Below are 15,129 nucleotides of genomic sequence, written 5' to 3'. Positions count from 1 at the left end.
TTTTTAGTAGATCCCTCACCAACTGGAACTTGTGAAAATCATTGAAATTTCTCCCAGGTCCTAGTTACACCATGTGTAAAATGGGACTAATAATGGCTCTCCTACTTACCTTCAGGGGTTGTTAGGGTCATCAGTTAAAATAACATATGTCAAAATGCCTTAAAAGCCATAAATTGCTATACAAACATGAGCCACTATGATTCCCCTCCCCACGCTGCCCCACGATATTATATCACTTCATAGCCTTACCTACCTTTGGAATCTACTTTGGAACCAAGAAGAAAAAAGGGGCTTCAGAGAAACCAACATCAAGTAAAGATGACAAAGTCTCTGCATGCCAACATATGTGGTTTTCTCGTAATAAAGTCTCTAGGCCTCCTCTCACAACCTTCTTCCTTTCTCACCAGCTAGCTGTACATCCAAATCTAAAAAGTTTGCTTCCCATCTTTTGGTGACCAGGAAGGAGGAAGAGGGTAATTGTTTGAAACAGGTGTGTTGGTAACAGAGCACTATCACTTTTCCTCACACGCTGAGCAAACAGCAGCACAGCCCCGTAGACTCCCCAACCACGGGGATCTGGGACGCTCAAGGGCAGAGGCAAGCTGCCCCGGTTCGGTTCCTCTGCGGGTAGCACATCACTAGGTGGGCTACTGGGGAAAGACAGAGTCACCGTGGTGATCCTCTGTCATTGAGGAAGGTTCAAGTACAGTCCGTTCTGTATTTACGAAGGCAGAGAAGGATGGGTAATGAAGTCCAGGTAGATTTCCAAACAAAATGGTGAAAATACAGACTGCCCCCAGACACACAAGCTAACGTGCAGTTATAGATGGAAAATATTCTCGGCTAAACAGCTGATGTTATTAGATACATTAGGTTTTATACCATATTGCTCTCTGAACACAGTAGAGAAAAAACTTTAGCTGATGGTGTTTAGTACCTCACACTTTATTTTAAATGTGGCTTCGACAGGCTGATGGGATAGGATGTGGATTTTAGCAAACGTACAACACAAAGAAAGAAGTCTCCGTATAGTTAACTCCATCCACGTGTGGCAGATATCATTTGTGAAGAAGCCACTCTGTGGCTTAGGACAAATAGGACGTTTTAATCCTAGCTTGCCCCTACCAGGTACTTCTGAGCTTGAAAACAAATTTAAATCTTTAGTCACCTAAGCAAGCCCTAATTAGAAATGCAAATCTGCTATGTATACCAAAGGGTCAAATACTACCTCTAAGACAGGCTTTGGGGATTATGCAGTGTTTTGAATGACTGGTAACAGCACTTCTTTCCAGTAGTGCGGATAATTAAGAGACAAATCTCTAATGTAACTACTACCAGTCCCCACAAGGAACTAAACCAATAAGCCATGTGCCAAAAACCTCACAGGGCAACACAGATGACCTTATAGACTTCAGAGCCAGAAACAGCTCGGGAGATGATTTTATCCATGGTTGTTAAACCTGGCTGCAAATGAGAAGGACCTGGGGAGCTTTAAACAATACTAACGCCGAGACCCCACACTCCAGAGATTGTTTTAATTTGGCGGGCAACCTGGCACTAATACTTGTCAGAGCTCCCCAGGTGTTTCCAAGATGTAGCCAAGGTCCAGACTCACTGAATTAGTCCCCTGGTTCCCAAACTTGCGCTGCAGATCAGCTCTTCAGAAAGGGATTTCCAAGCTCCGCCCCCCCCCGCCCCCGCCTTCCCCACCAATCTCTGGGCACAAGGGGCTGGAAATCTCTATTTTAAAAAGACAGAAACAAAGACAATTCAAAAAATAAGTATTAACGCTGCCCATCCTGGTGTTAGGACCACTGACTTAAGAGGTGACAGTCGCTGGTGTGCTGGGACACTGTGTCTTCAAGAGAGAAAACAGAAACAACGAAACAGAACAAAATAAACCTTGATGCAAGGAAACTGCCAATTTCCAGGGTGTAAACATTCCCTCCGTGGTTGAATTCGAGCTACCAATGTGCCCTGACTGAAGGCAGCGGTGGAAAGAGCATGTGACTCTCGGAAGGCAGCGCTAGCAGGGTTTCCATAGTCAAACCGCTGGCACTTAAATCCTCACTCTCTCGACTTACTAGCCAGGTAACCTTGGGCCACTAGCCAGGTGACCTTGGGCATGCTATTAACCTCCCTCGTGCCTCAATTTCCTCACCTGTGAAACTGGTGCTACCTCCCTCACCAAACAGTTGTTTTGAGAAGTAAATGATTACTATTATTTACCATAGGTAAACAATGTACATATAGTATATATGGGTATTATATACTATTATTTTCTATAAAATTGTTTATTTACAAAAACACAATATTCTCACTATAATATTATTTGGCATAAAAATATATGTTAATCAACTTAATTTTAAAGTTTACCTTTGTCCTTAGCCATAATAAGTAGTAAAATCATGGATTTGATGTGCTAACCACATTTTTTCTAATACTCATTAGATAATCACTCAATTATCCTAAGAAAGATGTTTGTCTATGCACGAACTGAAATCATCTTGCAGATGGCATCGTGGTTAAGGGGACTGGTATAACTCTCAGCTCTGCCACTTACCAACCACGAGACCCTGAGCAAGTTAATAACGCTGTGCCTCTGTTTCCTCATCTTTAAAGTGAGGTTGTTGTAGAGATTATACGTAACGTGCTTAGAACAGTGCCTAGCATGCAGCGAGTGCTTTATGAGGTTTGGTTTGCCATTGAAATGATGATTATTATATCATATATCAACAGTGGTAAATGTACCACATATTGGAACATGTGGCATCATTTTCTTCTGTCTCCCTAGAGGGTGCAAACTCTGCTAATGCATTTTTGTTCCCTTTCCTGTAGATATAGAGCCCATTTTTTTCCCTTATCTTTACAATAAATCTAAAACTGGTTTGTAGGAATGAGGTCGAACCACATGAAATGTGTTGATATTTAACTTTTTTTGGCCTCCCCCAAATAATTGGCCCTCCCCAATAATTTCAACTGATAGTAATGATTGCCAGATCAAGTTTCTCCAGGTATTTGGGTCTTGCCTACTGGGCACCTGTTCAAAACTCGTTGGTGAGATCTCCCCTCCACCTGGAGGCCTATAGAATAATGACCTCAGCCACCAGATCTTTGAGCTGGGAGCCTAGAATTTCAATTTCTCTTACTCACTGGCAGGTCAGGGCTACCATCAGCAAATTCATCCTCCCTCCCTACTCTCCCCTGTGCAATACAGTGTGGGCACCCTCTTCCCCCTGCCTACGAGCCCCCTGCTGCTGAAATGTCTAGTGAGGGCCAGGTATGGTGCTGAGAGTCCCATATACATGTGTTATTTAATCTGCATAGCAAACCCGTGGCTTGGGTATTATTACCTCTATTTTAAGGATGGAGAAACAGGCCTAGAGAATTTGAGTAGTTTGCTCCCTGTGAACTGAAAGTTTATACTTTGGGGCTTGGGAAAATAAATTACTGAACGCCTCTCCCTGCTCCAGTTACGTGAGAGCTTTTTCTCTTCTCCATTATAAAGACTATCTACGTGAAGGAGTCTGAGGTCCCTTGATGAGAAGTATTATATAAATTCAAAGCATAATTATTGATTGTACATTCTTTCATTAAACAAACAAAATATATGCTAATGCTAAATTCACTCCAATTTTCCATTCTGCCATCCTTTGAGAAATAAGCCAATAAACCATTACACACTTAGCTTCCTGGGGAAATGAATTTAAATGTTAATATAAATCCTTTTAGAAAAAAACAAATTTTAACAAATAAGTATTTGAACAAGGAGGGTACTTAACCACGTTCAGAATGAGAAACGTTCAGTTCAAGACCCTTGGTGGCTGTTGAGATAAGCTCTCTAAATTTAATATTTTATAATAGACTCACACCTCTTTTGTTAGAAATGGAGAAACAGAATCATTTTCTTTTCCCCTTTATTGGAATATATTTAAATCTCTCCAATTTTATTTTGCTAATAGGCAGGGCAAAGTCTGTCTATAAATGTATCCTGACTTATCACAGGTAATCCCACACTCCAGCATTCATGTGTAGTACTTAACCTCAATTTAAATGTAAATTTTGGGCAACCACAAGTGCTTTATCTGTGAACTTTGAGAGCTCTCTTCATTAATGAGGTCTGCACTAATTATAAGCAGTTTTGTAAGGTTTCCTTAAAACAACTGCAGAATTGACCCCAAAATGAACAAATTCAGAATTTATTTGTTTAAAAAAAAAATACTGGCACCATTGTGCAAATTTCTAGCTCCCAGCTACTCCCAAGGTGTGCACGCAGAGGGGAGGTGGTCAGGATGATAACAGAATGAACTGTACCCGAGAAACCAAGGAAAATGAAATGAAAGGCAACCAGGTTTACCCTCAAATAGGACCTCTCTTCTTGACGAAAGAAACCATACCCTCTCCTCATCTGAAAAAAGTTTTACCATGAAATATTCTTGGCTTCTCTGTTTCTGATGATTCAAGTCAGGAATATGCAATTTAGCAGCAACTAATGAAAACAGCACCATTAAATTTCTCATGAAAGCAAAAATCCCCCACAAAAACAATTTTCGAATACTCACAGGTACATCCACATATTTGGAAGCTGCCTTCACCTAAGGAGGAAAGAAGAGGGCAGAAGTGAGGCTAGTGTTTATGCTTTGTTGTCCACAGCTCCGTGCTGTGTGTCATCATCAGTTAACACACTATGCTGGCACCCGGAGCTGACCAGGAAACACAGAAAGGTACTAAAAAATGAAATGTGATGGCTATTTTCTTCCCTAAGCATAGCCACCGCTTTGGAGAGAAAGAGATAAAAGAGAGGGAGAAAGAAAGAAGGAAGGAAGGGAGGCGAAAAGGAGGAGGGAAGAAGGAAGGAAGGAAGGAAGGAAGGAAGGGAGGGAGGGAGGGAGGGAGGGAGGGAGGGAGGGAGGGAAATAGAGAGGGAGAGAGAAAAGAAAAAAATAGAAAAGAAAAGAAAGTGAGCAGTATTTACTGATTGGGATCCTGTGGCTTGGCTGGTGTGGCAGTTTTGTATTTTCTCTGTCCCTTTAAAAAGGAGAAAAGTGACTCTATCTAAACCAAAGCTGATTAGTGGAGGGCTTGCTGGTCTAGAAAAACAACTAAGGCTGCTGTAACTTCTTGTACCTTGGACCTTTCATCACTTGGCTGTAGGTTTGTCCTAATAAATCCTCGAGTTTCAATAAAGTGTCTGCAAGAGGAGGGGATGTAGTGGATGGGCGTCTGTAACCCAGAGGGTGATAGGTATACGTGGGTGGGGTTGAGAGGGTACCAGAGCCTTTTAAAGCCTGTCCCAAGGCTGCTGTTGTGTCTTCTGGTTTGCTTTTTAAAAAAGATTTTATTTCTTTGAGAGAGAGAGAGCACGAACAGGGGGAAGGGCAGAGGGAGAAGCGGACTCCCCACTGAGCAGGGAGTCTGACATGGAGCTGGATCCCAGGACCCCAAGACCATGACCTCAGTGAAAGTCAGATGCTTAACTGAGCCACCCAAGTGCCCCGTCTCATGGTTTTAAATATTAAAAACCCCAGATGGGAAGTGTAGGAAGTGGCTATGAAATTTATTTTCAGGTTTTGGGGAGAGAATGTGGTTTAGTGTTTGAGAGCATGGAATTCGGAATCAGATCTGGATTCAAATCTGAGCTCTATGACTTATAGGCTGTGTGACCTTGGGCAAGCTACTTCATCTCTCTGAGTCTCAGTTACCTAATGGGCAAAACGCAGCTCCCAGGAGATACCTGTTTCAGCTGGGTGATCTGGAAGTGAATGCACACAAAGTTCTGGGACAGAGTAGGCACAGAACAAATGGTAGCTAAGGTGATCGATTCATAAGCTAATATGGGTGGGCTCTGTGTGCTGGGAGAAGTCAATGCACAGGGGCTTTGAGGAATAAAACCTATGGGAGTATGTCTGATATTCTGTGTGTTTCATCTGGACTCAGTCATGTTCCTTCAGGCACAGGTGAGACCAATGGACTACATTTGAGGTCACAGAGGGTTTTTAGTCTTTTTGGAAACCACAAAGACTGAGAGGCACATCAAGCAGTTAGGTTATCTTTCACATCACAGGTAGGCTTCCTCTTGCCATTTGGCTGAGACCGATATCAGGGATCACAGCTTCTACCCACATGTCTCCCAGGAAACTATCCAGGGGAGCATTTTCCCTTATTGCTCTTTTTTCAAAGCTACTTTTCACAATACCAACTCCCAAGGGAGAGAAGCCAGTGAACCAATAGCGTGGAGGTAGGGGGGCAAAAGCCCAGGATTAAAAGTCCAAAATTCTCTAAGTGGCAGAACTAGTTGACCCTAAGATAGTCACATCAAGTCCCACAGCCTTGGTTTCTAGAACAGGGTGTAATTCTGTGTACTCCGCAAGGCTGAGAGCCTGACCTAGTGAAAAAAACATATGAGAAAATGTATCATAAACTTTAAAGGGCTGACCACACACATTGAGGGCTATGCATCCAAACATCTGGAATCATCACCGGCACCCAAGACAATGCCTAGATTCTCCTGTTATAGATTCTCTTAGACCCCTACACTTTTTCTTTGCAGCACTGACTGCAACTGTAATTCAGTAATTTTGTGCAATGTCTGTCTCCCACAGAATGTCATCTCTTGCTCACAGCTGTCTCCCCAGTGACTCACTTGGTACCTGGCTTAGAAAGGGCACTCAGGAAAAATGGGCAGAAGGAAGGAGGTAGAGAAAGCAAGTGGCCAGTGATGGCTTCAGGATGTTTGAGGAATAAGCAGGGGAATGGCCAGATTGAGAAGTCTTTGCATGAGTCAGTGTGAAAGCCAACATTCTGAAAGCTGACCTCTTGCAAAGGCTGGTGGGCGAAAGGAGAAGGCCCACTTTGGGCCATTAAAGGGATATCAGGAAAGCTTTTCAGATTTTGCACAATTAACATTTCTACTAAATGATCCCCAACACCAAATCTTTCCTGTCCATTCCAGAAGCAGAATTTAGTTTGGGCAAGAAAGTGGCTTTCCTTTCTTTCAAGTCTCTCAAACTTCCAATAATATCTAACATTTATATGGTGTTTTTTGCTTTGCAAATCCCATTCATATAAGTTTCTTCTTTAAGCCACCCTGCAAAATGGGGGCTATGAAGCATATCTATTTACAACTGAGAACACTAAAACCCACAGAATTTAAGAATTCATTTGCTCATGATCTAGGCCAGAAGGCAGAGAAGGCAGGACTCCAGTGTGGTTTCCCAAGCTCTAATTTTTCCTTTGGAACGCCTGATGTCCTCCCCCATGGTAGAAGTGTACAAGAGGAATTCAAGCATCAGTGATTGGGGCAGGTGCTGGCAAAATAATTCTTCTTGACTAGAAACTACCTCCTTTGCTCTGTGGAGTCAGTGCTTGGCAGTTGGTATGAGTTTTGCTACAGCTGAAATGATCAACCTTTAAACACGCCTACTCTCCATTTACCACTAACATGCAGTTTCAATTCCGAGAATGACACCAGTCAAGTTCTATTCCTTTCAAGGCAGTTTGGGAAGATCAGGCAAGCTCTATGTCATGAATGAAAACCATACACTCATACATGCATACACTCATACATGCATACACTCATACATGCATACACTCATACATGCAGCGGCCTTCGGTTTCTCACCGGATAACTGCTGACTCGTACTCTGTCTTATTGATCTCCCTCCCATCCCATAGTAACAGGAAAAAATAGCTCAGAGTAAATTGTGGTCCTGTATTATTTAGAAAAATGTAGTGTACCACTTTTGGTTCTGGCCACTGAACTGTAAGAAGGAGGTTGAGGATAAGGATTCAGGAGCGTCTTCTTCTAAGGAAAGTGAAAGCAGAGACATCTTGCCTAGAAAAGGACGTGCTCATGTGGCATTAAGGAGCCTCGATGTGGAAAGACTGAACTTTTTCATGGTGGTTCTAGAACATGGAATCAGGATGGATGAGTAGAATGAAGGGCCCCAGGAGAAGGTTCAAACAGGTCTCTCAGTCCATCCAGGCACTGGTCATCTCTGGTGGTTGAGAGGCTCAAGCAGGAGTTATGTGGGGTGCCCTGGATGTGAGCCTTTCCTGTGTGACAGGTTACCTCCAAGGCTGCTTCCTGTTCTGACTCCCGTCTCCTTAAGAGGTGAGAAGCTTCCATCAGTTCTATCTTTTTATAGTAGATGTTGAGATATAGCAGAGTGAATAAATTGGCAAAGTCAGCATCAGAACTCTGGTTCCTGAACCCATTCCTGCCTACCGTCAACAGTGCTGCCTTTAAACACCACATTTATTTTCGGTATCCATAGGATATATATTTGCCAGCTATATTTTGAGAGGACGGGCCAGATCCTCCCAACCTATAAGGGCTGCAGAGTTATTGCCAAGGGTCAGAAAAATTCAAGTGCACACCAGACACTGTCTCTGGATCAACTAAACAACAGGCCTTACAGTCCACACGAGATGCTTTTCCATGGTATGTAGATGTTATTTTAATGAAAACACACATTTCCTTAAAAGTACTACCTATATTATAGAATTTTGTCATTATGTATGTTTTCCCATCAGTACTTCTCAAAAGTGTGTGTGCATGTATGTGTGCGCTATTTTCTTTCCTTTTTTAACTTTAAAAGAAATCTTCTTAGTGAAGTGGCTAAGAAGATGAGCTCAGGATTGGTGCAGTCAGAAGTCTGGCTTTGTCATTTTCTAGCCTGGTGACTTTGAGCAAGTTACGGAACCTCTCTGAGCCTTCTCTGCAAATGGAATGATCATAGTATTACTCAAAGGGATACTGCAAGGACTGAATGAGATAACCCATCGAAGTGTGTAGAACAGTGCTGGCACAGGGTAAAAGCTATGTAAGGGTACCTGTTCTTGGTGGTTACTGGAAATAGTGGCTTATTGTTGTAGCTGAAGTGCATGCTCCTTGTCCTGGTGATGGTGGTGATAGTTTCACTCCTCACCTCTAGCCCATGGGCAATTTCTTACCATAAAAAGGATGCTGGAATCTCCCCAGGTTATCAGCAGATATCTGAGCTGACTCTCAGCCTGGTATACTTTCTGCCAATTCACTGAACATCTTGTATACTAGAGACTCACCCTCAAAACCTTGAGGCAGACGGCAAAGATCTGTTCCCTAACTCAGGATGGCTGAGTTTAGGCATGAGTAAGTGGGCGGTTCCTCAGGCCAGGGGGCTCAGTTATATTTAGTAACACGTACCTCCTGCTCTCTGGGACCAAGCCATATGCTCCGGGGCACAGGAGATATGGGGGAGGGGAAGGGGTTTGCCCCAGATACCTGGTTGGATACCTAGTCTAGCACCTTTTCTAAGTAGGCACTCAAGGGAAAGGCAAGAAGTGTGACTTCAGCCAAATGTCATTTCCTGAAATTTTTGTATTCTGACCATCCCGCTGATGGGACAAAGAATACCCTTTCTCTGGCAGTACCCATGGGCACCAGCCCCCTTGCCCCCGACCTCCCAGATAGACTTTCCCAGTTCTGGGAAAGGAGGTCAGAAGAGGAGACACAAGGTAGGAGAGCCTGAGGGAGACCAAGGATGATGGAAGGGAGAAAAACTGTCAGTGAACAACTTGTTCGTGTTCTCACGTGCCTGAAGCAGAGAACCCTCATTATGTACAAGGCACCACATCAGGGGCTGTACATGAAGGCGTTTGCTCCAGGATTCCCGGCCCCTTTCTTAGATGATGTCTAAGTGCATAATCTCTCCAAACACAGAATGAGTCATGTCCATCCAACAACTAGTAACTATAAGTAACATTTCTGAGTGCTTATGTCTTGCCAGGCAATGAGTCAGGGATACTGGATTTGTTCTATTTAATCCTCATAACAACCTATTAATTATTCCATTTTACAGCTGAAGAAACCGAGGCTAAAACAGATGAAGAGACTTGGCTTAAAGTTATGCAGCTAAGAAGTTAAAGCTTTGGACCTCCCATCCCCTAAGCTGCCTATTATTCAGTTAAAAACAAACAAATATAAACCACTTTTATTGACCAGTCATATTTAACTCTTGTTTTTGTGTGTCTGTGTGTGTAGACACAACTTAAAATGGCTTCTCCGGGAAAAATGTATGAGGGATTTGAATAATTGTCTGCACTGACTCAGTCAGTGCAGAAGGTCCAAAACAGTTTCTCTGGCCTGAATGTCCCAGCTAATTACTCGACCCTCCACCTGACTTAGCGTGTGTAGACAGGCTTAATGGTTTCTCTATTGAGCTCTTCCATTATTTTTCAGGTGCCCAAGGTAATCTTTTCATTGAACACTCACCATCCCGGGATTTTCACAATGCTGATGACTAAGGGATTTTCTTCTGCCTGGTCCTAATAAGGGGACCTGAGTTAATCATTGTGTAGCTTTGATAGGGAGCACTGTGGGGGCTTAAACCACTTCTCTTGCTTCATTAGGGGAAAAAGCAACCCAGGTGCAGACCACGAGGACCTCAGGGTTTGATACTATTAAATCAATGCACAGACAAAAAAAAGAAAAAAATGGATTAGGCCCTTTTTGCAAACAGAAATCTGGTGGGTAGACTCAAAGATGGAAGAAAAAAGAAGTCTGAACAGATACCACTGCATTAGCGGCTGCCTGAGCTCTCCTTTCTCCCCATGGTCGCTTAAGAAAACACCGACCAAGGAAGCGATTTATTCTCTGCACGAGCTGACGCCACCCCGGCTTGTTTGACTTCACAAGAGCTTGGAGCTGATTTTTCTGCCTTTGCCTAGAAACTGCCAACCACACCACTGCTTCAAAGGGCTAGCAACATTTACTTCAACGTTTGGCTTCTTAGATTTCTGTCTGCAAGGATCATTTTGCTATTTTGTGCCTTTCTCCATTTCTCTAACTCAGGCGATCATAGAGATCTGGATTACTATTATTATGTTTTTGCAACTTGAGGCAGTTCAGTATGTAAAAATGTTATGTAGGGTCACCACCGGGCATAAAATAATCATCTCTCGGGGCGCCTGAGTGGCTCAGTGGGTTGAGGGTTGGATTCTCGGTTTCGGCTCAGGTCATGATCTCATGGGTCATGGGATGAGCCCCACTATGGGCTCTGTGCTCAGTGGGGAGTCGGCTTGAGATTCTTTCCCTCTGCCCCTCCCCCAGCTCACCTGAGCTTGTGCACGTGCATGCTCTCTCTCAAATAAATCAAGCTTTAAAAAAGAATCATCTCTCTTATGTTGAATCTTATTATCTATTACCATCCTCGTGTCTATGAAGTAAGAAGTAAGAACTTCTCTCCCTCTCCTCAGTGCCTACACTGCTTGATATACAGCAGGGGCTCAGTACAAATTTGTTGAATGAATGAACTTCTGGCTGTGGTACTCTTTACTTAGGACCCAGGGTAGAGGCTTCTAGTATTTTCTTTCAGTTGGTTTTTAAGTTACAACAGTCTTAAAGGGACATTGAAAAAAAATGTGGGCAAAAGGAACTAGTATTTGTTGCCTCTGTGGGAAGGGCTGAAAGGGTCTCTTATTCTCACACAACACGGGCAGTACAGTGCAGGGGCAAGAGTGGGGGGTTGCGGGGGGACAGGTCCGACACCAAGGCTCGCATCTAGTTCTATCACTGGCCAGTTGTGGGCCAGGGAATTAACTTCTCTGAGCATTAGTGTCCCCACTGAAAATAGAGAGTGACAATAATAATTCCTCACAGGGTGGTTGTATGAATTATAAATTTTAAAAAAGTTTTTTAAAAGTGTTTTAACATGTACAGGGCATTATTCTAAGCATTTGATTTCTATTGATTCATTTAGTGCATGTTAAGGATTAAATGAATTAATGTACATAAAAACCTTTGTACACGTATGTGTTCAATAAATGTTGCCTATTAATTTACATTCTCTTTTCCTGCCACCGGATTTGACCAGTCAGGTTCCAGGGCTCCGGATGGGCTGTGTTTCCAGGCTAGCTAGGTATCTGCACACTGAAGTGCTTTAGGTGACAGTGTGTGACCTACCTTGCAGTAAGAGGCCTGGCTGTCTTACTTCTCTTCTTTGCTGGCTCTGAACCTGGACTCTCTTTTGTATTCTATTTCTTCCTCTTAGAAAGAGATCCCTGGAGACAGAGTGACTCTGTAGAATGCTCTGCCTTGAAATATGGACCCAAAGCCTAGGTCACAACGTGGTAGCCTATTCCCAAAGAAGCTTGTCACCAATTATTTTGCTCCCTGTATGGGCATGGCATTTCCTCACTGAAAAGTGTTTATTCCTCTGTCCCACCCCTTGAGTCTGGGCTGGCAGGACTGTTCTGACCGACAGAACATGATGGTGATGACACCATGCCAGTTTCGAGCCAAGTCTTGAGAAGGGCTGGCAGCTTCCGCTTCCTTACTCTTGCGAGCCAGCTGCCGTGTACGTGTGCGTACCTGGAGACTACCGTGCTGTAAGAAGCTGCTTTATAGAAGGATGCTAAGGCTCAACCAGGTTAAGCAGTTCTCAAGAGGTGAACCAGGAACTGGCGGAACTGGAATACAAGCCCAAGTCGGGTTATGAAGTGCAGAGTCCTTTCATTACACCAAGTTGTTGATGTTCTGAAAAGGATGTGTCATTCTAAAACCACTTCTGACCTACTGACCACCTGGGATCTGGGAAAAGGAGAACGTTCTTTGTGGAAGGTGTAGAAGCTTAGGGTCATACAGATCTTGGTTTAATTGTGCTCCATCACTTATCAGTTAAATGACCTTGGGAAAAATTATTCAACTTTTCACAGTTTCTATAATCTGATCTGCAAAATGAGGATAGGAACTATCATCTTCGGAGGGTTCTTCTGAGGTTGAACACGTTAACATCATGTCAAGTGCTCAACACAATGCCTGGTACACAGTAAGAGCTCAATAATCATTAGCTATTATTATTACTAGTGTTTAATTCACTGTGGTTAGCTGGGAGTTGACTGCGTCAAGTGTGTTCCTCTCCATAGCTTATAGACTAGATAAAGGTTGGCAGACTATGGCTTGTGGGCCAAACCTAGCTTGTTGTTTGTTTGAAGATTTTATTTACTTATGTGACAGAGAGAGAGAGAGACAGAGAGCACAAGCAGGGGGAGTGGCAGGAAGAGGGAAAGGGAGCAGCAGACTCCCTGCTGAGCAGGGAAAGCCCAATGTGGGACTTGATCCCAGGCTTAGCCACCCAGGTATCCACCTGTTGTTTGTTTTTGTATGGCCCATGAGCTAAGAATGGTTTGCACATTTTTAAGTGGTTGAAAGAAAAATCAAAAGAAGAATAAATATTTCCTGACATGTGAAAATTATAGGAAATTGACATTTCAATGTCCATAAATAAAGTTTTATTGGAATACAGCCACAACCACTCATTTACATCACGTTGCTAGCTGCTTACAAGGGCAGAGGCTGAGAGACCGTGTGGCATGTAAAGTCAAAAATATTTACTTTCTGGTCCTTTCCAGAAGTTCCCTGACCTCTGGGCTAGAACATGCTTAAGTGAGAGACCACGGAGTCGGGGTGGGAAAAGAATTACAAAATGTTATGTCTAATCTTCATTTGCCCATTAACTAGTTGACTGATCTCGGCTACTTGCCTAGCCTCAGGTCCTTATCTATTATAATAGGGCGCCAGGCTGAATGTTTTTTCTTGATTCCTTCCAGAATTCAAAACAAAAAAAAGTTTGTGACTCTCAGATGGTGTATGAGGTAGGTTAGTTCTAGAAAGAATGTGGGATAGAAGCACTTCCCACACCTTGAAAAAGTTATAAATACTCTAGTACTAAAACAAGAGGTTTATTAATATTTTAGTACTCATAAGAGCTCTGGACATGAGGTTCCAGGAAAAATATAGTAACAGGGAAAAGGAAAAGCATTTGAGATAAATAAAGACCATTCCCACAGGTACCAGACAGTGTAGCATGGCCCCACGGGTAGACCTGGCAAAGAGATAAAAGGATTACAATAGGCAGCATGTGCTGAGTATCTACCCTGTGCCAGGCACTGTTTTCTGTGTTTTTCATGAACCATCCAATTTAATATTCCCAGCACCCTCTAGTTGCAGCCCTCTTTCTCTGCACCTCTTTGGGCTGGGGTGAGGAATCACAAAGATAATACGCATAAAGGGGTGTAATAAAAAGGCACGGCAAACCCTCACTGCACCTCCTACTTGCTATACTGCTGTTGCTGGATCAAGCAGGCCAAAGGAACAACTTTCCTGTGACCAGGGAGTGAGCCCCTCTGTGAACTTGCCCGAGTCCCTACATTTGCCCATAGCCTTCCTCAGCTTCCAGTTTTCGTTCTCTTTTTTGTGGCAGAAATGGAATTGGCAGGCTTGACATCTAAATGCATACAGCTCCACGATAAGCATCGTTCAGGCCAGGAATATGGGAGAAGCCGCACACACATCACTGATCAGCAGATTGGAAACAACTGAACAAAGATGTGGGCGTTTCTAAAGGGGAGAAGAGACAGGATAGGACAGTGCTTCAGAGCACAGACTTCGGAGTTGGGTCGCACGGGGCTAAATTCTAGCTCTACCCCTTACTAGACAAGTTCCTTGACTTTTCCATGCCTCACATTCTTTATCTATCAAATGGGAATACTACTACTCTTCATAGAGTTGCTGGGTTATTAACTGAGTTGGCAGATCAGTTCTCAAGGCACAGTAAATAATTATGTGTCTGCTATTATTACTATTTTTGCTGAAAAAAATCAGGTTGTTATCTGTAATCAGACTTGTATATTAAGCTTGGTCCGTCCCTGCATTATTCAATAGCTCCACGTGGCTATATATATTTACATGAATGGAAACATGGAGACTATGGACTCTGGGAAACAAACTGAGGGCTTCAGAGGGGAAGGGGGTGGGGGGATGGGTTAGCCCGGTGATGGGTATTAAGGACGGCACATATTGCATGGAGAACTGGGTGTTATACACAAACAATGAATCATGGAACACTACATTAAAAACTAATGCAGTTAATATGGTGACTAACATAATACATAAATAAAATAAAATCAAAACACAGATGTAAACAAAATGTAATAGATTAATTTTTTCTGAAAAAAAAGAATGAAAACAAAATATAATTAAAAATTCAACTTTTTAGTTGTAACTAGCCACATTTCAAGTACTTATGAGCCACATGTGGCCAGTGGCTGCTGTATCAAATAATTTGGATACAGAATACTTCCACCCCT

At 43.0% G+C, this 15,129-nt stretch overlaps 1 protein-coding gene across 2 annotated transcripts in view; it reads right to left on the bottom strand.

Annotated features, from left to right (window-relative positions):
• Positions 1-15,129, bottom strand: part of CADPS (calcium dependent secretion activator) — a 355,693-nt gene that overhangs the window by 40,515 nt on the left and 300,049 nt on the right. For both annotated transcript variants that reach the window (XM_040628597.1, XM_040628596.1), the window contains one exon: positions 4,563-4,595. In XM_040628597.1, the coding sequence (XP_040484531.1) occupies positions 4,563-4,595 (33 nt within the window). The remainder of the gene's footprint in view (positions 1-4,562; positions 4,596-15,129) is intronic.

The sequence above is a fragment of the Ursus maritimus genome, unplaced genomic scaffold (genome assembly GCF_017311325.1).
Source record: "Ursus maritimus isolate PB19 unplaced genomic scaffold, ASM1731132v1 scaffold_14, whole genome shotgun sequence".
NCBI lineage: Eukaryota > Metazoa > Chordata > Mammalia > Carnivora > Ursidae > Ursus > Ursus maritimus.
Note: the sequence above shows the minus strand (reverse complement) of the source record. Positions and strands in the feature narration are given on the sequence as shown.